This window comes from Oncorhynchus mykiss, chromosome 22, assembly GCF_057628025.1.
Source record: "Oncorhynchus mykiss isolate SJ-2025 chromosome 22, ASM5762802v1, whole genome shotgun sequence".
NCBI lineage: Eukaryota > Metazoa > Chordata > Actinopteri > Salmoniformes > Salmonidae > Oncorhynchus > Oncorhynchus mykiss.
In genome coordinates this window covers 53,562,953-53,590,123 of record NC_143043.1, presented here as the reverse complement: position 1 = coordinate 53,590,123, position 27,171 = coordinate 53,562,953, and the positions used below count along the sequence as shown (strand labels likewise).

Below are 27,171 nucleotides of genomic sequence, written 5' to 3'. Positions count from 1 at the left end.
AGTATCTCGTGACCATCTTGGTTCAGGGTGACAAGATGAACAAGTATCTCGTGACCATCTTGGTTCTGGGTGACAAGATGAACAAGTATCTCGTGACCATCTTGGTTCTGGGTGACAAGATGAACAAGTATCTCGTGACCATCTTGGTTCTGGGTGACAAGATGAACAAGTATCTCGTGACCATCTTGGTTCTGGGTGACAAGATGAACAAGTATCTCGTGACCATCTTGGTTCTGGGTGACAAGATGAATGAAAACCTAAAAACATAACACACCCACAGAAGTCAATCCCTCCTTTGACACACAGTTCTACATAATGCAAACGTGTGATTCAGCCCTTAAGCCTTATGAACACATTTGATACAGGCTTTTCTTTCTGCGCTGGACACATTTTCGTGAAAAGAAACCCCCCACTAGAAATGCTCAATAACATGATCTCACGAATTCAACATACTACAATACGTGTTATTACTCAGAGCACAGCAGTTTTACCTCTTTTATGGATCAGATGGTGATGATGAGGATGGTGGTGATGATGATGATGGTGTTGAAGATGATGATGATGATGCTGATGGTGGTGATGATGATGAGTCTGATACTCTCTACTTATGTCCAGTACAGAGCACTAGCTGTGTTTTAAATGGTATCCTATTCACTATACAGTGCATTACTTATGACCAAGGAGGGTCAACCAGTTATTAAATCCAGGGGTTCACATACTTTTTCCACCATGCACTGTGAATGTTTACATGGTGTGTTCAATAAAGACATGAAAACGTATAATTGTTTGTGTGTTATTACTTTAAGCAGACTGTGTTTGTCTGTTGTTGTGATTTAGATGAAGATCAGATCAAATTTGATGACCAATATATGCAGAAATCCAGGTAATTCCACAGGGTTCACATACTTTTTCTTGCCACAGAACCTGCTGTTACCTGCCTCCTATAAAGCTACACCTCATGAACAAAAGTATGTGGACACCTGCTTGTCGAACATCTCATTCCGATTAGGCCTGGCTCGCTGTCAGCGTTCCAATTCAAATGTGTTCAATGGGGTTGAGGTCAGGGCTTTGTGTAGGCCAGTCAAGTTCTTCCACACCGATCTCGCAACATCATGCTGAAACAGGAAAGGGCCTTCCCCAAATTGTTGCCACAAAGTTGGAAGCACAGCATACAATGACATCTAGAATCACATTGTATGCTGAAGCGTTAAGATTTCACTTCACTGGAACTAAGGGGCCTAGGTAGAACCATAAAAAACAGCCCCAGACCATTATTCCTCTTCCACCAAACTTTACAGTTGGTACTATGCATTGGGGCAGGTAGCATTCTCCTGGCATCCGCCAAACCCAGATTTGTCCGTCAGACTGCCAGATGGTGAAGCGTGATTCATCACTCCAGAGAACGTGTTTCCACTGCTCCAGAATCCAATGGCGGCGAGCTTTACACCACTCCAGCCACTTCAACCCATTTTATGAAGCTCCCGACGAACAGTTATTTTGCTGTGATTGTTGCAACCGTGGACAGGCGATTTTTACGCAATACGCAATACGCAGCATTCGGCAGCCCTGTTCTGTGAACTTGTGTGGCTTACCACTTTGCGGCTGAGCCGTTGTTGCTCCTAGACTTTTTCACTTCCCAATAACAGCACTTATAGTTGACCGGGGCAGCTCTAGCAGGGTAGATATTTGACGAACTGACTTGTTGGAAAGCTGGCATCCTATGACGGTGCCACGTTTAAAGTCACTGAGCTCTTCAGTTTGGCCATTCTACTGCCAATGTTTGTCTATGGAGATTGCATGGCTGTGTGCTTTTATTCACCTGTCAGCAAAAGGTGTGGCTGAAATCGACAAATCCACTAATCCCTTCCCCCACCCTCTCTCCCCTCCTATCCCCCACCCACTCTCTCCATCAGCCCTCTCCCCTCCCCCACCCCTCTCTCCTCCCCTTCCTCACCACTCTCTCCTCCCTCCCTCACACCTCACTGACCCCTCCTCTCCCCCAGATATCTCCCCTCTCCATCCACCACTCTCTCCTCCCTCCCTCACACTTCACTGACCCCTCTCCCAGATATCTCCCCTCCCCCACCCATCTTCCCTACACCACACTAGTTTCATAATTTCAACCTATCCCTGACTACTATCAGCCTACCATTTTAAGGTTCCCCACTAAACTAATTTGGTTATGATTTAGAATCATGACGCCAACAGCGTCTTGTAATTTCCATAGAACTGTGCTGTTATAATAACGTCTGTTATACAATGTATTTGGAGAATGAGAAATAAATAAATAATTCATTATTTTATTTTTGTATTTTCTTGAAAGAGAACTGTTATTTAGGGTAACTTATATATTGGGAGTTGAATCAGTCAAGCAACTAGCGAGGAGTGAAAAAAAACAAACCCGTGTCTGACAGGCGGGCTGTGTCAAACGTCTCACAAACCACACCCTCCCTCCCCTATGTTGTACCTTCCCTAAAACATTTTGTCGTAGTGCGACAGTGACAAATGTCAACTGGTATGTTATGTGGGAAAGGGCATGGAGGAGGGAGAGTTCTCTGCGATGATCAGCGATGATCGATTCCCTGGGTCATTTCATGTGAATCTGAGCTATTGCGGTTCAAGCAGGCAGAAATTCGCTCGTTATGACGTAGCGTTGCGATAAAGCCGCTCTCGTTACACTAATAGGGACAATATTGTAGATCACGAAAACGTTTATCATACACGTGAGATTTCAATACCGGTCGATGTCATAACGCGGGAGGTTGTCTTCTCTCGAATGAGTCATTGATCGTATTTTTTTTGCGATATTCCTACCTTGAGAAATGTGCAATTTAATTTAACAGAGGGTCTAACACGTTTATCCTATTTGTCTGCTTCTCCAGTCCAGGGTGCCATTGTGAATTTCAGACTCCACTCTGTGAGGCACATCGATCTGCAGGTTGAACATGGTGAGATTGTACACTCCTAAATTGATAGTGCAGTTTGCTTAGGCGATTTTACAGCTAACTGGGTACTTCACACTCTGATATTCAGTTCGGTATTACTGTGTTGCGCTTGCTTGCGCGCAGGCCATAGAGAGAGCATTGCATTGTGGGTTTTTGTAGTCGACACGAGCTGCAACAGATTTCCATATCGATTTTCACATGTTGCTACCACCCGCATTATATAACAAATCAATTATTTGTTCACAAAAATATATATTGTTCTGTAACACTGTAAACTATAGGAATGAGTGGATGTTTCCTTTAAAGGTAGAGGCTTCGGGTCGAGATTTCTGGAACCCTCCTTGCAACAGCTAAAGGTTCAAAGCTTCTGCACGTTTTCTCCGAATCTTCAAAGGCCTTTTTCACTAAAGTTAGTTCCATTATCTGGTGACCTAATTTAGCTTTTATAGCCCGGGTGGTGTCTCCCCTCCTCTCCCCCACGCCCATATTCCCTTCCCCCACCCCTATCTTCCCCTCTCTCCCCCCTCGATCTCCCCTCCCTCTTCCATCCCTCTCACACTCAAATCAAATTGTATTGGTCGCACATAAATATTTAGCAGATGTTATTGTGGGTGTAGCTAAATGCTTGTGTTCCTAGCTCCAACAGTGTAGTAGTTTCTAACATTTCACAACAATACACACATCTAAAAGTAAACGAATGGAATTAAGCAATATGTAAATATTAGGATGAGCAATCTTGGCGTGGCATTGACTAGAATACAGTATATACATCTGAAATGAGTTAAGCAGTATGTAAACATTAAAGTGACCAGTGATTCCATTATTAAAGTGACCAGTATCTACATAGGCATCAGCCTCTAAGGTGCAGGGTTGGTAGCCAGCTAGTGACAGTGGCTAAGGTTCAGGGCAGGGTACAGCCCCTCCTTTCCCCTGACCCACCCTTCTTCTCTCCTCCACCTCGCTCCCCTCCCCCATCCTTCTTCCCAAGACAACCCCTCTTCCCTACACCATTCTAGTTTCATAATTTCAACCTATCCCTGACTACTATCAACCTACCATATTGAAAGTTAACCCCACAAAATAAATTTAGTTATGATTTAGAATCAGGATGCGTCTTGTAATTTCCATAGAAAATGTGCCCTTATAGTAAGTAACCTGTCTGTTATACAATGTATTTGGCAAATGGGAAATAAATAATTCATTTTCTTTTTAATCTTGTCTTGAAAAAGAGCTGTTATTTAGGGTAACTTGTATATTGGGTGTTGAATCAGTCAATTAAACAGTGAGGAGTATCTGACAGGTGGGATGTGTCAAACGCCTCACAGACCACACCCGATGTAGTACCTTCTCTATGGGGAAATGAATGGGGAAATGACCACACCCGATGTAGTACCTTCTCTATGGGGAAATGACCACACCCGATGTAGTACCTTCTCTATGGGGAAATGAATGGAGAAATGAATGGGGAAATGACCACACCCAATGTAGTACCTTCTCTATGGGGAAATGAATGGAGAAATGAATGGGGAAATGACCACACCCGATGTAGTACCTTCTCTATGGGGAAATGAATGGAGAAATGAATGGGGAAATGACCACACCCGATGTAGTACCTTCTCTATGGGGAAATGAATGGAGAAATGAATGGGGAAATGACCACACCCAATGTAGTACCTTCTCTATGGGGAAATGAATGGGGAAATGACCACACCCGATGTAGTACCTTCTCTATGGGGAAATGAATGGAGAAATGAATGGGGAAATGACCACACCCGATGTAGTACCTTCTCTATGGGGAAATGAATGGGGAAATGACCACACCCGATGTAGTACCTTCTCTATGGGGAAATGAATGGAGAAATGACCACACCCGATGTAATACCTTCTCTATGGGGAAATGAATGGAGAAATGACCACACCCGATGTAGTACCTTCTCTATGGGGAAATTCATGGGGAAATGACCACACCCGATGTAGTACCTTCTCTATGGGGAAATTAATGGGGAAATGACCACACCCAACGTAGTACCTTCTCTATGGAAATATGAATGGGGAAATGAATGGAGAAATGAATGGGGAAATGACCACACCCGATGTAGTACCTTCCCTATGGGGAAATGAATGGGGAAATGACCACACCCGATGTAGTACCTTCCCTATGGGGAAATGAATGGGGAAATGACCACACCCGATGTAGTACCCACTCTATGGGGAAATGAATGGAGAAATGAATGGGGAAATGACCACACCCGATGTAGTACCTTCCCTATGGGGAAATTAATGGAGAAATGAATGGGGAAAGAAGGGGTTGGGGGGGTGGGAGAAGGGGTTGGGGGGTGGGGAGAGGAAAGAGGGGCGGGCAGCAATGTTCCTCATCCAACCTGACAGAGCTGGAGAGGATCTGCAGAGAAGAATGGGAGAAACTCCCCATATACAGGTGTGCCAAGCTTGTAGCATCATACCCAAGAAGACTCGAGGTTGTAATCGCTGTCAAAGGTTCTTCAATAAAGTACAGGGAAAGGGTCTGAATACTTATGTAACTGTGATATTTCAGTTTTTTATTTTGAATTAAAATTGCAAAAATGTAATTTAAAAAAACAACCGTATTTGCATTGTCATTATGGGGTATTGTGATATCATTATGGAGTATTGTGATATCATTATGGGGTATTGTGATATCATTATGGGGTATTGTGATATCATTATGGGGTATTGTGATATCATTATGGGGTATTGTGATATCATTATGGAGTATTGTGATATCATTATGGGGTATTGTGATATCATTATGGAGTATTGTGATATCATTATGGGGTATTGTGATATCATTATGGGGTATTGTGATATCATTATGGGGTATTGTGATATCATTATGGAGTATTGTGATATCATTATGGAGTATTGTGATATCATTATGGGGTATTGTGATATCATTATGGGGTATTGTGATATCATTATGGGGTATTGTGATATCATTATGGGGTATTGTGATATCATTATGGGGTATTGTGATATCATTATGGAGTATTGTGATATCATTATGGAGTATTGTGATATCATTATGGGGTATTGTGATGTCATTATGGAGTATTGTGATATCATTATGGAGTATTGTGATATCATTATGGGGTATTGTGATGTCATTATGGGGTATTGTGATATCATTATGGAGTATTGTGATGTCATTATGGAGTATTGTGTTGTCATTATGGGGTATTGTGATGTCATTATGGGGTATTGGGATGCCATTATTGGGTATTGTGATATCATTATGGAGTATTGTGATGTCATTATGGGGTATTGGGATGCCATTATTGGGTATTGTGATATCATTATGGAGTATTGTGATGTCATTATGGGGTATTGTGATGTCATTATGGGGTATTGTGATGTCATTATGAGGTATTGTGATGTCATTATGGGGTATTGTGATATCATTATGGGGTATTGTGATATCATTATGGAGTATTGTGATGTCATTATGGAGTATTGTGTTGTCATTATGGGGTATTGTGATGTCATTATGGGGTATTGGGATGCCATTATTGGGTATTGTGATATCATTATGGAGTATTGTGATGTCATTATGGGGTATTGTGATATCATTATGGAGTATTGTGATATCATTATGGGGTATTGTGATGTCATTATGGGGTATTGTGTGTAGATTGGTGAGAGAAAAAAAAACAATTGAATCAATTTTAGAATAAGGCTGTAACGTAACAAAATGTGGAAAAAGTCCAGGGGTCTGAATAGTTTCTGAATGCCCTGCATATTGTAATATTGTTGTATGGTGGTATTAAACATTTTGTATTGTAGATATGTAGTGGTGTAGTAATGTTATATGATGTACTGTTTTATTTTTCAGTTTTATATGTAATGTAAGTGCCTTATTAATGTGTTTGGACCCCAGGAAGAGTAGCTGCTACCCAATTTAAGTTAAAATGGTTTATATAAGGGTAGGAACGTCCCAAGGATCCCGGAGAGCACTGACTATGCTATCCCACAGCTCAATACCCCAAATTTGTATCTGCGTAGAGAGAGAGAGAGTCAGCCAGTCAGCCTCTCTGTGAGAAGAGGGAGGGACTTCCTTGTTATTTTCATACCAGCGGTTGTTCTTGAATGTGGTGTCATTTGCATTCCTTGCCTTTGCAACCATGAAAAACACTTTAAAATGACAAATAGTTATTCATTATACATGTTTTTGTTCATATTGAACTGTTCATCAATGATAAAACATAATGCAAGTCCTTTATACTGCACAACGTTATGTTTAGGCATTTTAAACATACGCAAGAACTTAGAGTAAGCAAATTGGCTTGTTCTAGTACTGATGTGTAGAGTTGAAGTGGCATGTTCTGTGGATTTAGAGAAATCAATATATTATTTTGAATGATAGTGAATAAACGTATTTGATATTGTAAATATCAATAACAACAAAGAAGACGATTAAAATACCTATTTACTAGCATAATGTCTGTTCCTCACTTTTATGTCAATGTTGTTACTGCCTTAAATCCCTAATTACAAAGATATACAAGATCCTTGAGCATTTCCTCCAGAGGCAAACTGTTATTGGTGAGGGTTCAATATTAGAGAAAATTCTTAGCTAATCACACCCTTTTAGTATGTCATGTGGTGCCACTTGGTGTTAGTCAATTTAAATGAAGGTAAATAACATTGTGAGCAAAATAATTGATCATATATCATTTTAGTAAATACTTTAAAAAAAGGGTTAATGGACCGTAGAGTTGAGCATCTCGTGCCCTTCAAAATGGTACAAATTATGTTAAGTAAGTCAACTGCCATATTAGTTGATTTAGGATGGGAAGATGTACTCAAATACATTTCAATTTAAAAAACGATTCTAAACGATTTTTCCTAAATGCCAGAATGACCCACCAACAGTCTCTCCCGCCAAGCGGACGGCTGTCGCTTCCTGCCGGTCTGTCTGCTTCCCGGTCTATAAAACCCCCACCTCTTCCTTTCTTCTGCAGTTCTGCCTTCTCTTCTGAATCCTCAACGTCAGCCTGTGAAGGAAAAGAAAACCAGACAAAATGGTGAGTACTGACTGCTGATGTAGATAATAAAATAATCTTTATTTCACATGGTATTCGTATTAAAAAAAAAGTATATGATTAGATCAATCTGAAAAGCATGTGGACGATGGATTCTGTACATAAAGACCATGGTCCGAAAACTATTTGCTACTGCTCTAAAAAAACGACATACTGTGTACTAATCGTACTAGATAGTATTTCTAACGGACTGTTTTAGTCAAAACGAATGCAGTAAGTACATATCCGCTTGGTAGGCTCACCCAACCTAATGCGCAATTGCGTTGATTCCCGCCCTTATGATATTATCAACTGATTAATGCGTTTCCTCTTTTTCATATGGCGATATGAAAAGTGTTATGTATTCAACTGATATAATGATACATGTAATTTAGGTCAAATTATTATTATTATTTATTTTTTATTGTGACAGAATCATCTGTAGTCATACATCAAATGTGGGTTAGATGTCGGTGTTCCAAGTAGGAATAACAATGACCGTCTGTGTAGATGGAACACCTCTTCGCTTCAGGGCAAAGACATTGAATTGCTGATTTTTACCAGGGGGGGGGGGGGGGGGGGGTGTTCTATGCGACATGAGGAGGCACAAAGGAGAACAGGGAGGGGCAGTCTGAGATGGTTGCCATTTTATGTAGCTATCGCTGTTTTACACTGCAATGGGTGGGCAGCTGGCCCGGATGGCGGGAGGAGGGGGGGGCAACGAGGCACTCCCTTTTCACCCTGGTTCTCTGCTCTTAAAGATACAGGGTCATGCATGACGAGCTGTGGTTAAACGGCAGATAGAGGATTTGCAAGATGGTGGCACAGCAGAATAGCCTAGCCAATCAATTTGCTTAAATGTCCCATTTGTTAAATGGGTGGCCATACTGAATTCACCGTTCAGTCAAATCCAGGCCTTTCCCATGAGGACATTTATATTACTTTCATAGATAGATAGATAGATGCTACATAGATGGAGATTAAAATAAATAAGGACAATAAAAGTGAGATGGTGAAAGCAAGGTTGTCTTTAGCAGTATCTTAAAAATATACATGTTATGTTAGTTTACTCATTTATACTCTGAAACAGCTTTAAACCTACAATACAAGTGCACATCACTATTTTGATTCAAGTTTCCATGTAGTTGATGTCTTGTACCTTCTCTCTCTTTCAGCGTGAGTGTATTTCCATGCATGTGGGCCAAGCCGGAGTCCAGATGGGTAACGCCTGTTGGGAGCTGTACTGCCTGGAGCATGGGATCCAGCCGGACGGACAGATGCCCAGTGACAAGACTCGTGGAGGTGGAGACGACTCTTTCAACACCTTCTTCAGTGAGACCGGAGCCGGAAAGCATGTCCCCCGTGCCATCTTCGTAGATCTGGAGCCCACTGTCATCGGTAAGAGGAGACTCCTGAAATCCTGGAGATTATGGTTTACAAGCTTTGAATGATTTGATATTCTGTCCCAAGATATTCCTCATATTCAAACTATTAGGATATTCTAAATCTACCTTTGTCTTTCAGATGAGGTGAGGACAGGTATCTATCGTCAGTTGTTCCACCCTGAGCAGCTGATCACTGGTAAGGAAGATGCTGCCAACAACTACGCCCGCGGTCACTACACCATCGGCAAGGAGATCATTGACATTGTGCTGGACAGGACACGCAAACTGGTGAGTCGTCATTCTGAAACAGGCCTCTAACTCGAGTTCTACACAGAACCTTTTTCATTCTAGAAGGTTCTTCAGAAACCTTCTCTATGGAAGAAAGCATTTTAAAATGGTCAAAAAGTTATATCTGGAACATTAAAGGGTTATCTTACAGGGACAAGCCGAAGAACCCTTTATGGTTCTAGGTAGAACATGGAAACAGGTTCTCCATTCTCTTCTTACTGCTATAACATAAGGTAACATCTAACAATGTTATTGTACCATTTCTCCATTCAGGCTGACCAGTGTACAGGTCTCCAGGGGTTCCTCATCTTCCACAGCTTCGGAGGAGGCACCGGTTCTGGTTTCACCTCCCTGCTGATGGAACGTCTGTCTGTCGACTACGGAAAGAAGTCTAAGCTTGAGTTTGCCGTTTACCCAGCTCCTCAGGTGTCCACGGCTGTGGTGGAGCCCTACAACTCCATCCTGACCACTCACACCACCCTGGAGCACTCTGACTGTGCCTTCATGGTGGACAATGAGGCCATCTATGACATCTGCCGTAGGAACCTTGACATTGAGCGTCCCTCATACACCAACCTCAACAGGCTCATTGGTCAGATCGTCTCCTCCATCACTGCCTCCCTGCGTTTCGATGGAGCCCTGAATGTTGATCTGACAGAGTTCCAGACCAACTTGGTGCCCTACCCCCGTATCCACTTCCCACTGGCCACATATGCACCAGTCATCTCCGCTGAGAAGGCCTATCACGAGCAGCTGTCAGTCGCTGACATCACCAACGCCTGCTTTGAGCCGGCCAATCAGATGGTGAAGTGTGACCCTCGTCACGGCAAATACATGGCCTGCTGTCTCCTGTACCGTGGTGACGTTGTTCCCAAAGATGTCAACTCTGCCATCGCTGCCATCAAAACCAAGAGGAGTATCCAGTTTGTGGACTGGTGTCCCACTGGCTTCAAGGTGGGTATCAACTACCAGCCCCCTACAGTGGTTCCTGGAGGAGACCTGGCCAAGGTCCAGAGGGCTGTGTGCATGCTGAGTAACACCACAGCCATCGCCGAGGCCTGGGCCCGTCTGGACCACAAGTTTGACCTGATGTATGCCAAGAGAGCCTTTGTGCACTGGTACGTTGGTGAGGGCATGGAGGAGGGAGAGTTCTCCGAGGCCAGAGAAGACATGGCAGCCCTGGAGAAGGATTATGAAGAGGTGGGCACTGACAGCGTGGGAGAAGAGGATGAGGAGGGAGAGGAATATTAAAAGGCTAAACATGCTTTGCCACCTTACATTCCAACACTGTTGGAGTCCTACACTTAACATGACAGCAACACATTCCCCACTGCAGTGTTAACAGTCTCTGTTACATCTAGTCATGTTGTGTGTATTCTCAATAAACACGCCACGTCTCTTGTCTAGACAAAAAAAAAAAAAATAGAATGTGAAACGAGTTTGTTTTTTTTGGCAAATCTGTTGAACTTCTGCAGCAGCCGTTAATGAGTTCACCGTGAGTGAGTAAGTTCTACCAGTCAATGTAGGAGTTGCTTCATGGAACTGACCCCCACCTGTGAAAATTTGGTTGTAGCCTACTGAAATAGAAAAAATGACACAAGATGTGTTTCAGGTAGACATCACTGCATCCTTTTTAGCCTAAGTGATATTTTGATGACAGCTATTGACATTTGGTAGGAATTAAACTTGAATACATTTCTGCCAAACTGGTTAATGCTGATGTTGTGGAAAGTCTTCCACAGGGAGACTCAAATTCAATCTTAAATGAATCTTTATTACCAGCTCAGTGGAGAGGTTCCATCCAACTCAGTGCACCATAGTACACGTCAATCAGGAGCTCTGCCGGGGCAGTCCCGGCAGTTGTCCTAAAAACGGCTATACACACACACACACAAGTTATATTTGCATAATTCATCATTACCATTTTGTTTCATTAATGTGACCCGACCAACACTGGTTCAAAACATGTGACAGACCGATACCTCACAAGGGTTCTTCTCTCTAAGCTGAGGTCTTGAAACAGATCTTTCATTCTCAAATGATGCCAAATTGCAGTTAATGATAGTGAGGATTCGTTCAGCCAGTCACTTGCATGAACATAGAAATTAGTAAATAGAAAAGCACAAGTATAAAATGTCATTCGCATTCCATCCTCATTCCATCCGCATTCCATCCTCATTCCATCCTCATCACTTGTGTGATAATAACCATTACATTTTAATGTAAACATTTAGATTTTTAGCTTCTATATCAAAATATTCGATACTCCTAGGTTGCAAGTTCGAATCCCTGCTATTGACAGGCAATGTAAACACTTCAAACCCAGACACTTCATAACTTCATTTGACCTTTATTTAAAGGCAGTTAAGAGCAAATTCTTATTTTCAATGACGGCCTGGGAACAGATTTGTACCTTGTCAGCTCAGGGATTTGAACTTGCAACCTTTCGGTTACTAGTCCAACGCTCTAACCGCTAGGCTACCCTGCCGCACCTAATCATCACTTGTGTGATAATAATCATTACATTTCAATGTAAACATTTACATTTTTAGCTTCTATATCAAAATATTCGATACTCCTATTAAAGTAGGGGAAATCAACACAGAGAGAGAAAAAAAACAAGACACTTCATAACTTCAAACCCTTCATTCTGGGTTGTATAATCCAAATAGTATGGTAATATTACAATTATAATAAAGGCTATACTTCTATTAATGGGAGTGAGTATTGAGGTGAATAAATGGCTCAATGTTAACCATTGCTTCCATATCTCTTAACACGACTCGGGTTTGAATTGAGCAATGCTCTTCACTAACTGTCCCTGGGACATCAACTTAAGTCACAATAGGAAACCTGGTTTAATAACAATTGTTGTTAAATGAAAACAACTTTCAATCATTACCCATCGTCCGTTTCTACAGGGGGGAAATGGGAGCTCATCCAGAGTTGGCATCTAACTCTCCATCCTCTGGAGGAGCAGAAAACACGATAGCTGCTGAAGATCTTATCAGCCAGAGAGGCACAGATCACCTTACAGCATGTTAATAGCATTTCACAGGGAAGAGAGAGAACACATGTTGTAACAGTTTCACACCGACCTTGATAAGAATAAGATTGGGGCAAGGTTAGCTCAAGCTACAATCTAGTGGCTCTCCTCACATATTAGGGCCTCGCCTTTTCAAATCACAATTATAACTATTGATAACTTATATTTCTAGCATTTTACTTTTCTCATCATGGCCTCCATTTGTTGCAATGACAGATTGGGTATCTCAATACATTCTTAGTCTTAAATTACTATACATTTCGCAGTGTGCAGACCTACACAATCATCCCTACACCTAAATCTCCCTCATCCTTCTGGACTCCTTTGTTCATGTTCTTCTTCAGACAGTGTTTCAGTTCGTCCTTTTTAATGGCACATGTTCGAAGTGGGTGGCCCTTAATAATGTCTCTCACCTGAGCCCCCACTGTCCTTTACAGTCCGCTATGTCTTTGTCCATGAATCCGACCGGTACACCAGCAGCATGAGAGACGTTTGGACTGGGTCTCTCCATGCTCACTCCACATGGACCCCATGTCACACTCCTGAGAGAAAAAGGCAGGTTGCTGGCTCGGACTCAAGTCTCATGGGAGACGTGGTGAAGGATCATACCGAACACTATTGTTGCCATTCAGCCGGTTAGAGGGGGTGTTGAGGTTCACACTATTCTTGGTCAAATGATCCCTTCCATGCAACTACACACCATCTGTGGTCACCTTCACCATAACCGAGAGAGTAAGAGAGAGAGGACAGACCAGAACAACAGTTTAGTTCAGGGCATATCTTACATTTTCCAAACAAGGTCTGGGCGTACTGCCAAATTGCAGCTACTGATAGTGAGGATTTGTTTAGTCAGTCACTTGCACAAACATAGAAATTGGTTTATAGAAAAGCACAAATGTAGAACACAGAAATTGGTAAATAGAAAAGCACAAGTATAACATTTCCATCACAATGATTACAATTTGAGATGTATCTCCCTTGGTTGGTAGCCTCTCCAGCAGCAAACTTGGTTTCAGATACTCGTATTATTTGCCTATAGTCTCTATACTCTGATGTGAATGGGCTATTTTCTCTTAACATTTCCACCTAGCAAACATCACATACACCAAGCAGTGACACGTTTCAGCTCTAATATTATCATCTGTAACCAGTAGGTGGCACTGTAACCTAATGTTACAGTAGTGGTGCAGAATGTGGAACACTAAGGACTGGCACCATAGATATCTCTACTTGGAAATGACCTGTTTTAGCATGGACATTGCCATTAAAGGCTTCCACCATTTTAAAGTAGTCAGCTGGGTGGAGATTCCTGTGATGTGGTAGCGATCTACCAATGATCAGAGCATTTTCTTCTTCAAATTGGGTTGTAATGTTTTGTAAATGGCTTTAAACTATATTACTGCCATCTACTGGCCACAATAAATAAATGACACAAGATGTGTTTCAGGACTCCAGCACTGCAGGTGGTGGTAAATCGGCAATATTTGCTTGACATTTTTTTTACATACCAAAAAAGAAGAAAACGTACTACTTTAAAATGGTGATGGCCTCAATGGCGCTGCCCGTGCTGTCACAAACGTCATAATGGGACAGATACAAAATGGTTGATTTAGTGGTCTCAAAATGGTTGATTTTGTGCTCTCAAAATGGTTAATTTTGTGCTCTCAAAATGGTTGATTTTGTGGTCTCAAAATGGTAGATTTTGTGGTCTCAAAATGGTTGATTTTGTGGTCTCAAAATGGTTGATTTTGTGGTCTCAAAATTGTTGATTTTTTTGGTCTCAAAGTGGTTGATTTTGTGTTCTCAAAATGGTTGATTTTGTGGTCTCAAAATGGTTGATTTTGTGGTCTCAAAATGGTTGATTTGTGGTCTCAAAACGGTTGATTTTTTGGTCTCAAACCGGCGGGTTTGGTTGATTTTGAGGTCCCAAAATAGTTGATTTTATGGTCTCAAACCGGAGGGTTTGGTTGATTTCGTGGTCTCAAAATGGTTGATTTTGTGGTCTCAAAATGGTTGATTTTCTGGTCTCAAACGGGCGAGTTTACCAACATTCGTCATCAAGAATTTTCTAGTTATTCATCATTGCTAAATGTATTGTCAATACATCATTAGAAATTGTTTACCAGAATGCATTTTGGTCAATTTCCCCCTGCGATTCAAATATTGGATCGCGACTGAGGCGACTGGGTCCTGAGGAAAAAACTGTTGCGAACCACTGATTTAACAAACATTCATCTGTAATAAAAGACCTTTCATCTGTAACAACTCTTAAATTTGGAGTGAACAAAATGATAACACAACACAATGACATTAAAACACAACTCCCATTTATGCAAATAAATATCAATAATGAATCACGATCAAATGATTAAATTATGCGTATAACTGTACGTTGTTGTAAAATAGATTAGGATGCTACTGCCCAGTAGAATGCAGGATAAATACTTATAAATAAACATGTCATACATCCCCTCTCTCATGCTCAGCCCCCTCTAGACAGAGATGGCTGGCACCCTGTGAAGGCCTCCCTTCACACTTGGTAACACAGATTTTTTTGGAGGGGGGAAAACTGTACAGATGTTCCTGTAAAAAAAAAACGTAGTTTCTTCATACCATTCAGCTGTCTATGACTTCATGAGAGAAAGAGCAGGGAGAAGGAGTGACTAGTGTTGTTTGTATCGTTTAAAACAATAGGTTCATTGTCATCTGTCAATTTGTTTACTTTTTATTAAGACCCCCCCCATTTCTAGTTTCTTAATTTCAAGCTGTCCGTGACGACTGTAAGCCTACCATTTGAAGATTACACCACTAAACTTATTTTGGTTGTGATTTTGGTTGTGATTTTGGTTGTGATTCTGGTAATGATTTTGGTTGGGATTTTGGTTATGATTTTGGTTGTGATTTTGGTTATGATTTTGGTTATGATTTTGGTTGTGATTTTGGTTGTGATTTTGGTTATGATTTTGGTTGGGATTTTGGTTGGGATTTTGGTTGGGATTTTGGTAATGATTTTGGTTGTGATTTTGGTTGTGATTTTGGTTGTGATTTTGGTTATGATTTTGGTTATGATTTTGGTAATGATTTTGGTTATGATTTTGGTTATGATTTTGGTAATGATTTTGGTTGTGATTTTGGTTGTGATTTTGGTTATGATTTTGGTTGTGATTTTGGTTATGATTTTGGTAATGATTTTGGTTACAATTTTGGTAATGATTTTGGTAATGATTTTGGTTATGATTTTGGCTGTGATTTTGGTTGTGATTTTGGTTATGATTTTGGTAATGATTTTGGTAATGATTTTGGTAATGATTTTGGTAATGATTTTGGTAATGATTTTGGTTATGATTTTGGTTATGATTTTGGTTGTGATTTTGGTTATGATTTTGGTTGTGATTTTGGTTGTGACTTTGGTTGTGATTTTGGTTGTGATTTTGGTTGTGATTTTGGTTATGATTTTGGTTGGGATTTTGGTTATGATTTTGGTTATGATTTCGAATCAGGACTCCATCAGCATCTTGTAGATAACAGAGAAATGTGCTGTTATCATAACGTGTCTTTTATACAATGTAATTGGTCGAATGAGAAAAATAAATAATCAATTATTTTATTTTTGTATTTTCTTGAAAGTGAGCTGTTATTTAGGATAACTTGTATATTGGGTGTTTTATTTCACCTTATTTAACCAGGTAGGCTAGTTGAGAATAAGTTTTAATTTGCAACTGCGACCTGGCCATGATAAAGCGTAGCAATTCGACACATAGAACAACACAGAGTTACACATGGAATAAACCAAACATACAGTCAATAATACAGTAGAACAAAAGAAAACAAAATCTATATACAGTGAGTGCAAATGAGGTAAGTTAAGGAAATAAATAGGCCATGGTGGCGAAGTAATTACAATATAGCAATTAAACACTGGAAAGGTAGATCGGCAGAAGATGAATATGCAGGTAGAGATACTGGGATGCAAAGGAGCAACATAAATAAATAAATACTAAAATGTACTAAAATACTAATACTAAAATAATAAAATGTGGAGGAGATAGGTAGATGGGCTGTTTACAGATGGGCTATGTACAGGTGCAGTGATCTGTAAGCTGCTCTGACAGCTGGTGCTTAAAGCTAGTGAGGGAGATGTGAGTCTCCAGCTTCAGAGATTTTTGCAATTCGTTCCAGTCATGGGCAGCAGAGAACTGGAAGGAAAGACGACCAAAGGAGGAATTGGCTTTGGGGGTGACCAGTGAGATATTCCTGCTGGAGCGTGTGCTACGAGTGGGTGCTGCTATGGTGACCAGTGAGCTGAGATAAGGCGGGGCTTTACCTAGCAGAGACTTGTAGATAACCTGTAGCCAGTGGGTTTGGCGACGAGTATGAAGCGAGGGCCAGCCAACGAGAGCGTACAGGTCGCAATGGTGGGTAGAGTATGGGGCTTTGGTGACAAAACGGATGGCACTGTGATAGATTGCATCCAGTTTGTTGAGTAGAGTTTTGGAGGCTATTTAATAGATGACATCACCGAAGTCGAGGATTGGTAGGATGGTCAGTTTTACAAGGGTATGTTTGGCAGCATGAGTGAAGGATGCTTTGTTGCGAAATAGGAAGCCAATTCTAGATTTAACTTTGGATTGGAGATGCTTAATGTGAGTCTGGAAGGAGAGTTTACAGTCTAACAACATCATTGATGTATACAGAAAAGAGAGTCGGTCCAAGAATTGAACCCTATGGCACACCCATAGAGACTGTCAGAGGTCCGGAAAACAGGCCCCCCGATTTGACACACTGAACTCTATCAGAGAAGTAGTTGGTAAACCAGGCGAGGCAATCATTTGAGAAACCAAGGCTGTCGAGTCTGCCAATAAGAATGTTGTGATTGACAGAGTCGAAAGCCTTACGGCTGCACAGTAATGTCTCTTATCGATGGCGGTTATGATGTCGTTTAGAACCTTGAGCGTGGCTGAGGTGCACCCATGACCAGCTCTGAAACCAGATTGCATAGCGGAGAAGGTATGGTGGGATTCGAAATGGTCAGTAATCTGTTTGTTAACCTGGCTTTTGAAGACCTTAGAAAGACAGGGATAGATATAGGTCTGTAGCAGTTTGGGTCTAGAGCGTCACCCCATTTGAAGAGGGGGATGACCGTGGCAGCTTTCCAATCTTTGGGAATCTCAGACGATACGAAAGAGAGGTTGAACAGGCTAGTAATAGGGGTTGCAACAATTTTGGCAGATCATTTTAGAAAGAGATGGTCCAGATTGTCTAGCCCTGCTGATTGGTAGGGGTCCAGATTTTGGAGCTCTTTCAGAACATCAGTTATCTGCATTTGGGTAAAGGAGAAATGGTGGGGGCTTTGGCGGGTTGCTGTGGAGGGTGCCGGGCAGTTGACCGGGGTAGGGGTAGCCATGTGGAAAGCATGGCCAGCCGTAGAGAAATGCTTATTGAAATTCTCAATTATAGTGGATTTATCGGTGGTGACAGTGTTTCCTAGCCTCAGAGCAGTGGGCAGCTGGGAGGAGGTGCTGTTATTCTCCATGGACTTTACAGTGTCCCAGAACTTTTTTGAGTTAGTACTACAGGATGCAAATTTCTGTTTGAAAAAGCTTGCCTTAGCTTTCCTAACTGCCTGTGTATATTTGTTCCTAACTTCCCTGAAAAGTTACTTATCACGGTGGGCTATTCGATGCTAATGCAGAACGGCACAGGATGTTTTTGTGCTGGTCTAGGGCAGACAGGTCCGGAGTGAACCAAGGACTATATCTATTCCTAGTTAAATTTTTTTGGAGAGGGGCATGCTTATTTAAGATGGTGAGGAAGGCACTTTTAAAGAATATCCAGGCATCCTCTACTGACGGGATGAGATCAATATCCTTCTAGGATACCCCGGCCAGGTCGATTAGAAAGGCCTGCTCGCAGAAGTGTTTCAGGGAGCGTTTGACAGTGATGAGGGGTGGTCGTTTGGTCGCAGACACATTACTGATGCATGCAATGAGGAAGTGATCGCTGAGATCTTGATTGAAAACAGCAGAGGTGTATTTGGAGGATGAGTTGTGCCCGTGTTTACTGATTTGGGGTTGTACCTGGTAGGTTCATTGACGATTTGTGTGAGATTGAGGGCATCAAGCTTAGATTGTAGGATGGCCAGGGTGTTAAGCATGTCCCAGTTTAGGTCACCTAGTAGCACGAGCTCAGAAGATAGATGGGGGGCAATCAATTCACATATGGTATCGAGGGCACAGCTGGGGGCAGAGGGAGGTCTATAGCAAGCTGCAACAGTGAGAGACTTGTTTCTGGAAAGGTGAATTTTTAGAAGTAGAAGCTCAAATTGTTTGGGTACAGACTTAGATAGTAATACAGAACTCTGCAGGCTATCTTTGCAGTAGATTGCAACACCGCCCCCTTTAGCAGTTCTATCTTGGCGGAAAATGTTATAGTTAGCGATGGAGATTTCAGGGTTGTTGGTGGTTTTCCTAAGCCAGGATTCAGACACGGCTAAGACATCTGGGTAGGCAGAGTGTGCTAAAGCAGTGAGTAAAACAAACTTAGGGAGTAGGCTTCTAATGTTAACATGCATGAAACCAAGGCTTTTACGTTTACAGAAGTCAATTTTTTTAAAAATTTTTTATTTCACCTTTATTTAACCAGGTAGGCAAGTTGAGAACAAGTTCTCATTTACAATTGCGACCTGGCCAAGAGAAAGCAAAGCAGTTCGACACATACAACGACACAGAGTTACACATGGAGTAAAACAAACATACAGTCAATAATACAGTATAAACAAGTCTAAATACGATGTGAGCAAATGAGGTGAGAAGGGACAAAAAAAAGGCCATGGAGGCAAAGTAAATACAATATAGCAAGTAAAACACTGGAATGGTAGATTTGCAATGGAAGAATGTGCAAAGTAGAAATAAAAATAATGGGGTGCAAAGTAGCAAAATAAATAAATAAATTAAATACAGTAGGGAAAGAGGTAGTTGTTTGGGCTAAATTATAGGTGGGCTATGTACAGGTGCAGTAATCTGTGAGCTGCTCTGACAGTTGGTGCTTAAAGCTAGTGAGGGAGATAAGTGTATCCAGTTTCAGAGATTTTTGTAGTTCGTTCCAGTCATTGGCAGCAGAGAACTGGAAGGAGAGGCGGCCAAAGAAAGAATTGGTTTTGGGGGTGACTAGAGAGATATACCTGCTGGAGTGTGTGCTACAGGTGGGAGATGCTATGGTGACTAGCGAGCTGAGATAAGGGGGGACTTTACCTAGCAGGGTCTTGTAGATGACATGGAGCCAGTGGGTTTGGCGACGAGTTTAAAGCGAGGGCCAGCCAACGAGAGCGTACAGGTCGCAATGGTGGGTAGTATATGGGGCTTTGGTGACAAAACGGATTGCACTGTGATAGACTGCATCCAATTTGTTGAGTAGGGTATTGGAGACTATTTTGTAAATGACATCGCTAAAGTCGAAGATTGGTAGGATGGTCAGTTTTACAAGGGTATGTTTGGCAGCATGAGTGAAGGATGCTTTGTTGCGAAATAGGAAGCCAATTCTAGATTTAACTTTGGATTGGAGATGTTTGATATGGGTCTGGAAGGAGAGTTTACAGTCTAACCAGACACCTAAGTATTTGTAGTTGTCCACATATTCTAAGTCAGAGCCGTCCAGAGTAGTGATGTTGGACAGGCGGGCAGGTGCAGGTAGCGATCGGTTGAAGAGCATGCATTTAGTTTTACATGTATTTAATAGCAATTGGAGGCCACGGAAGGAGAGTTGTATAGCATTGAAGCTTGCCTGGAGGGTTGTTAACACAGTGTCCAAAGAAGGGCCAGAAGTATACAGAATGGTGTCGTCTGCGTAGAGGTGGATCAGAGACTCACCAGCAGCAAGAGCGACCTCATTGATGTATACAGAGAAGAGAGTCGGTCCAAGAATTGAACCCTGTGGCACCCCCATAGAGACTGCCAGAGGTCCGGACAGCAGACCCTCCGATTTGACACACTGAACTCTATCAGAGAAGTAGTTGGTGAACCAGGCGAGGCAATCATTTGAGAAACCAAGGCTGTCGAGTCTGCCGATGAGGATGTGGTGATTGACAGAGTCGAAAGCCTTGGCCAGATCAATGAATACGGCTGCACAGTAATGTTATCTTATCGATGGCGGTTAAGATATCATTTAGGACCTTGAGCGTGGCTGAGGTGCACCCATGACCAGCTCTGAAACCAGATTGCATAGCAGAGAAGGTATGGTGAGATTCTAAATGGTCGGTAATCTGTTTGTTGACTTGGCTTTCGAAGACCTTAGAAAGGCATGGTAGGATAGATATAGGTCTGTAGCAGTTTGGGTCAAGAGTGTCACCCCCTTTGAAGAGGGGGATGACCGCAGCTGCTTTCCAATCTTTGGGAATCTCAGATGACACGAAAGAGAGGTTGAACAGGCTAGTAATAGGGGTGGCAACAATTTCTGCAGATAATTTTAGAAAGAAAGGGTCCAGATTGTCTAGCCCGGCTGATTTGTAGGGGTCCAGATTTTGCAGCTCATTCAGAACATCAGCTGAACGGATTTGGGAGAAGGAGAAATGGGGAAGGCTTGGGCGAGTTGCTGTGGGGGGTGCAGTGCTGTTGACCGGGGTAGGAGTAGCCAGGTGGAAAGCATGGCCAGCCGTAGAAAAATGCTTATTGAAATTCTCAATTATGGTGGATTTATCAGTGGTGACAGTGTTTCCTATCTTCAGTGCAGTGGGCAGCTGGGAGGAGGTGTTCTTATTCTCCATGGACTTTACAGTGTCCCAAAACTTTTTTGAGTTAGTGTTGCAGGAAGCAAATTTCTGCTTGAAAAAGCTAGCCTTGGCTTTTCTAACTGCCTGTGTATAATGGTTTCTAGCTTCCCTGAACAGCATGGGGCTGTTAGATGCTAATGCAGAACGCCATAGGATGTTTTTGTGTTGGTTAAGGGCAGTCAGGTCTGGGGAGAACCAAGGGCTATATCTGTTCCTGGTTCTAAATTTCTTGAATGGGGCATGTTTATTTAAGATGGTTAGTAAGGCATTTTTTTTAAATATCCAGGCATCCTCTACTGACGGGATGAGATCAATATCCTTCCAGGATACCCCGGCCAGGTCGATTAGAAAGGCCTGCTCGCTGAAGTGTTTCAGGGAGCGTTTGACAGTGATGAGTGGAGGTCGTTTGACCGCTGACCCATTACGGATGCAGGCACTGAGGCAGTGATCGCTGAGATCTTGGTTGAAAACAGCAGAGGTGTATTTAGAGGGCAAGTTGGTTAGGATGATATCTATGAGGGTGCCCGTGTTTAAGGCTTTGGGGAGGTACCTGGTAGGTTCATTGATAATATGTGTGAGGTTGAGGGCATCAAGTTTAGATTGTAGGATGGCTAGGGTGTTAAGCATGTTCCAGTTTAGGTCGCCTAGCAGCACAAGCTCTGAAGATAGATGGGGGGCAATCAGTTCACATATGGTGTCCAGAGCACAGCTGGGGGCAGAGGGTGGTCTATAGCAGGCGGCAACGGTGAGAGACTTGTTTTTAGAGAGGTGGATTTTTAAAAGTAGAAGTTCAAATTGTTTGGGTACAGACCTGGATAGTAGGACAGAACTCTGCAGGCTATCTTTGCAGTAGATTGCAACACCGCCCCCTTTGGCAGTTCCATCTTGTCTGAAAATGTTGTAGTTTGGAATTAAAATTTCTGAATTTTTGGTGGTCTTCCTAAGCCAGGATTCAGACACAGCTAGAACATCTGGGTTGGCAGAGTGTGCTAAAGCAGTGAATAGAACAAACTTAGGGAGGAGGCTTCTAATGTTAACATGCATGAAACCAAGGCTATTACGGTTACAGAAATCGTCAAAAGAGAGCGCCTGGGGAATAGGAGTGGAGCTAGGCACTGCAGGGCCTGGATTCACCTCTACATCGCCAGAGGAACAGAGTAGGAGTAGAATTAGGGTGCGGCTAAAAGCAATAAGAATTGGTCGTTTAGAACGTCTGGAACAGAGAGTAAAAGGAGGTTTCTGGGGGGGATAAAATAGCATCAAGGTATAATGTACAGACAAAGGTAAGGTAGGATGTGAATACAGTGGAGGTAAACCTAGGTATTGAGTGATGAAGAGAGATATATTGTCTCTAGAAACATCATTGAAACCAGGAGATGTCATTGCATGTGTGGGTGGTGGAACTAATAGGTTGGATAAGGTATAATGAGCAGGACTAGAGCCTCTACAGTGAAATAAGCCAATAAACACTAACCAGAACAGCAATGGACAAGGCATATTGACATTAAGGAGAGGCATGCTTAGTCGAGTGATCAAAAGGGTCCAGTGAGTGGAGAGGTTGGTTGGGGGTCACGGCGATTTAGACAGCTAAATCGGTAGCAAGCTAGCATAGGATGGAGGTCTGTTATTAGCCACCTCTTATGTTCCGTCAGTAGATTAGTGGGTTTCCGTGTGGTAGAGGGGATTAATCCAAATGACACAACAACAACAAAAATAAAAACAATAGATATAGTTATAGAGGCCCAAGAAGAAAAATAAATTATTAAAAATAAAATAAAAATTGTCCGATTGTCTATTCAGATAGCAGCCGATAAGATAGCCAACGGCTAGCAGGCCGCAGATGGGCGCCCAGGCAACGTCGCGCCGGAGGAGCCAGCCGGACAACTCCCTCGGGTAGACAACGTTGGCAGTCCAGCTGTGAAGGCCCGGTGGGGCTCCGCGTAGGCAGCAAAACGGGTCCGGATAGGTGACTGCAGCCCAGGAGTGATTGATGAAACTCTTCAGCTGGCTAGCTCCGGAACAATTGATGTTAGCTCCGGAATCGACGAAAGCCGATAGTCACACGGATAGCAGCTAGCTAGCTGTGAGATCCAGGTATGGATGTCCAAATGAGAGCACCTGGGGGGTGGGAGTGGAGCTAGGCACTGCAGGGCCTGGATTAACCTCTTCATCACCAGAGGAGCAGAAGAGGAGTAGGATAAAGGTACGGCTAAAGGCTATAAGAACTGGCCGTCTAGCATGTTCGGAACAGAGAATAAAAGGAGCAGGTTTCTGGGCACAATAGCATAGATTCAAGGCATAGTGTACAGACAAAGGTAAGGTAGGATGTGAATACATTGGAGGTAAACCTAGGCATTGAGTAATGATGAGAGAGATATAGTCTCTAGAGATGTTTAAACCAGGTGATGTCATCGCATATGTAGCAGGTGGAACAACATGGTTGGTTAATGCATATTGAGCAGGGCTAGAGGCTCTACAGAGAAATAAGACAGTAATCACTAACCAGGACAGTAATGGACGAGGCATATTGATATTAGAGAGAGGCATGCGTAGTCAAGTGAACATATGGGTCCAGTGAGTGGTTGGGCTGGCTGGGGACACGGCGATTCAGACAGTTAGCAGGCCGATGCTAACAAGCTAACAGTTAGTAGGCCGGGGCTAAACAAGCTAGCAGCTAGTAGACTGGGGCAAGCTAGCAGTTGGCAGGCCGGGTTATCAAGCTAGCAGTTAGCAGGGGCTAGCAGTTACAGACCGGGCAGGCAAGCTAGCAGTTAGCAGGCCGGGTTAGCAAGCAAGCAGTTAGCAGGGGCTAGTAGTTAGCAGACCGGGTTAGCAAGCAAGCAGTTAGCAGGGACTAGCAGGGGCTAGCAGTTAGCAGACCGGGCAGGCAAGCTAGCAGTTAGCAGACCGGGCCCGGAAAGCTAGCAGTTTGCAGACCGGGTTAGCAAGCGAGCAGATAGCCGAGGCTAGAAAGTTAGCCTTTGGGGGACGTCGCAATGTGGGTAAGTCTGTTTTTGCCTCTTCTTGCGGTGACGTCGATAGACCAGTCGTGGAATTAGTAGGGTTCTAAGTAGCTCTAGGTAGCTAGCAGGCCTAGCTGGTTAGCAGAATGGGCCTTCAGCGGACTTCCCGTCTGAGGGGCATGTTGGAGTCCTCGGGCAGATTATGTCGGTATTCCAGTCGTAGGGGATCTGCGGGGTTCCATGCCCCGTACCGGCTGTAGAAGGGGTCCTGATATTGTAGCCCAGGAGTATGCTTCGGTGGTAGCACAGGAGCCCTGGCCGGGCTAGCTTCAAGCTAATTGATGCTTGCTCTGGGAAGGAAACGCTAGCCAGGAGTAGTCATCCGAGATTGAGGTTAGCTAGTTGTGAAGATCCAGATGAAAATGTTCAGTTTGTGGTAGGAATCCGAGGATAAAAATAATAGCTCCGTTATGCTCTGGTTAGAGTCACGTTGTTCGAAATGGCGAGAGATGACCGCTGGCAATGGCTTGCTGACTGATAGCTGGTAGTTAGCTGGCTAGCTTCAGTTGAGGGATTCCAGATCCGAAGTAAATATAAATACTTTAGGGAAAAAAGCAGATCCACGCCACATTGGGTGAGGCGGGTTGCAGGAGAGTATTTAGATCTTGAGGTTTAGCAAAATATTTTAAAAGATATACTAAGAAAAAATATGTAAAATGATATATACAAGGGACACGACAGGACAAAGACGTCTGACTGCTACGCCATCTTGGATCTTGTGTTGAATCAGTCAATTAAACAGTGAGGAGTATCTGACAGGTGGGATGTGTCAAACGCCTCACAGACCAGTACCTCCTCTATGGGGAAATGACCACACCCGATGTAGTACCTTCTCTATGGGGAAATTAATGAGGAAATGAATGGGGAAATGACCACACCCGATGTAGTACCTTCTCTATGGGGAAATGAATGGGGAAATGACCACACCCGATGTAGTACCTTCTCTATGGTGAAATGAATGGGGAAATGACCACACCCGATGTAGTACCTTCTCTATGGGGAAATGACCACACCCGATGTAGTACCTTCTCTATGGGGAAATGAATGGGGAAATGACCACACCCGATGTAGTATCTTCTCTATGGGGAAATGAATGGGGAAATGACCACACCCGATGTAGTACCTTCTCTATGGGGAAATGAATGGGGAAATGACCACACCCGATGTAGTATCTTCTCTATGGGGAAATTAATGGGGAAATGACCACACCCGATGTAGTACCTTCTCTATGGGGAAATTAATGAAGAAATGACCACACCCGATGTAGTACCTTCTCTATGGGGAAATGAATGGAGAAATGACCACACCCGATGTAGTACCTTCGCTATGGGGAAATGAATGGAGAAATGAATAGGGAAATTATTGGGGAAATGAATGGCGAAATGAATGGGGAAATGACCACACCCGATGTAGTACATTCTCTATGGGGAAATGAATGGGGAAATAAATGGTGAAATGACCACACCCGATGTAGTACCTTCTCTATGGGGAAATTAATGGGGAAATTAATGGGGAAATGACCACACCCAATGTAGTACCTTCTCTATGGGGAAATGAATGGGGAAATGACCACACCCGATGTAGTACCTTCTCTATGGGGAAATGACCACACCCGATGTAGTACCTTCCCTATGGGGAAATGACCACACCCAATGTAGTACCTTCTCTATGGGGAAATGACCACACCCAATGTAGTACCTTCTCTATGGGGAAATGAATGGGGAAATGACCACACCCGATGTAGTACCTTCTCTATGGGGAAATGAATGGGGAAATGACCACACCCGATGTAGTACCTTCTCTATGGGGAAATGACCACACCCGATGTAGTACCTTCTCTATGGGGAAATGAATGGGGAAATGACCACACCCGATGTAGTACCTTCTCTATGGGGAAATGACCACACCCAATGTAGTACCTTCTCTATGGGGAAATGAATGGGGAAATGACCACACCCGATGTAGTACCTTCTCTATGGGGAAATGAATGGGGAAATGACCACACCCGATGTAGTACCTTCTCTATGGGGAAATGACCACACCCGATGTAGTACCTTCTCTATGGGGAAATTAATGGGGAAATGAATGGGGAAATGACCACACCCGATATAGTACCTTCTCTATGGGGAAATGAATGGGGAAATGACCACACCCGATGTAGTACCTTCTCTATGGGGAAATGAATGGGGAAATGACCACACCCGATGTAGTACCTTCTCTATGGGGAAATGAATGGGGAAATGACCACACCCGATGTAGTACCTTCTCTATGGGGAAATGAATGGGGAAATGACCACACCCAATGTAGTACCTTCTCTATGGGGAAATGAATGGAGAAATGAATGGGGAAATGACCACACCCGATGTAGTACCTTCGCTATGGGGAAATGAATGGAGAAATGAATAGGGAAATGAATGGGGAAATGAATGGAGAAATGAATGGGGAAATTAATGGGGAAATGACCACACCCGATGTAGTACCTTCGCTATGGGGAAATGAATGGAGAAATGAATGGGGAAATGAATGGGGAAAAGAATGGAGAAATGAATTGGGAAAAGAATGGAGAAATGAATGGGGAAATGAATGGGGTTTTGGACTAAATGCCGAATATAAGGTTTGCGGTGAAACACAGGCTTAGATGATCTGATATGCTTTGTTTCTA

At 42.9% G+C, this 27,171-nt stretch overlaps 1 protein-coding gene and 1 long non-coding RNA gene across 2 annotated transcripts in view; one reads left to right on the top strand and one right to left on the bottom strand.

Annotated features, from left to right (window-relative positions):
• Positions 1 to 27,171, bottom strand: part of LOC149972915 (uncharacterized) — a 1,172,247-nt gene that overhangs the window by 1,079,924 nt on the left and 65,152 nt on the right. The window lies entirely within an intron of this gene.
• Positions 7,941 to 11,381, top strand: LOC110501960 (tubulin alpha chain). The gene is made up of 4 exons (XM_021579838.3): positions 7,941 to 8,005; positions 9,178 to 9,400; positions 9,527 to 9,675; positions 9,949 to 11,381. Exons 1-4 carry the CDS (start codon positions 8,003 to 8,005, stop codon positions 10,924 to 10,926), a joined length of 1,353 nt encoding a protein of 450 aa, XP_021435513.2. The 5' UTR covers positions 7,941 to 8,002; the 3' UTR covers positions 10,927 to 11,381.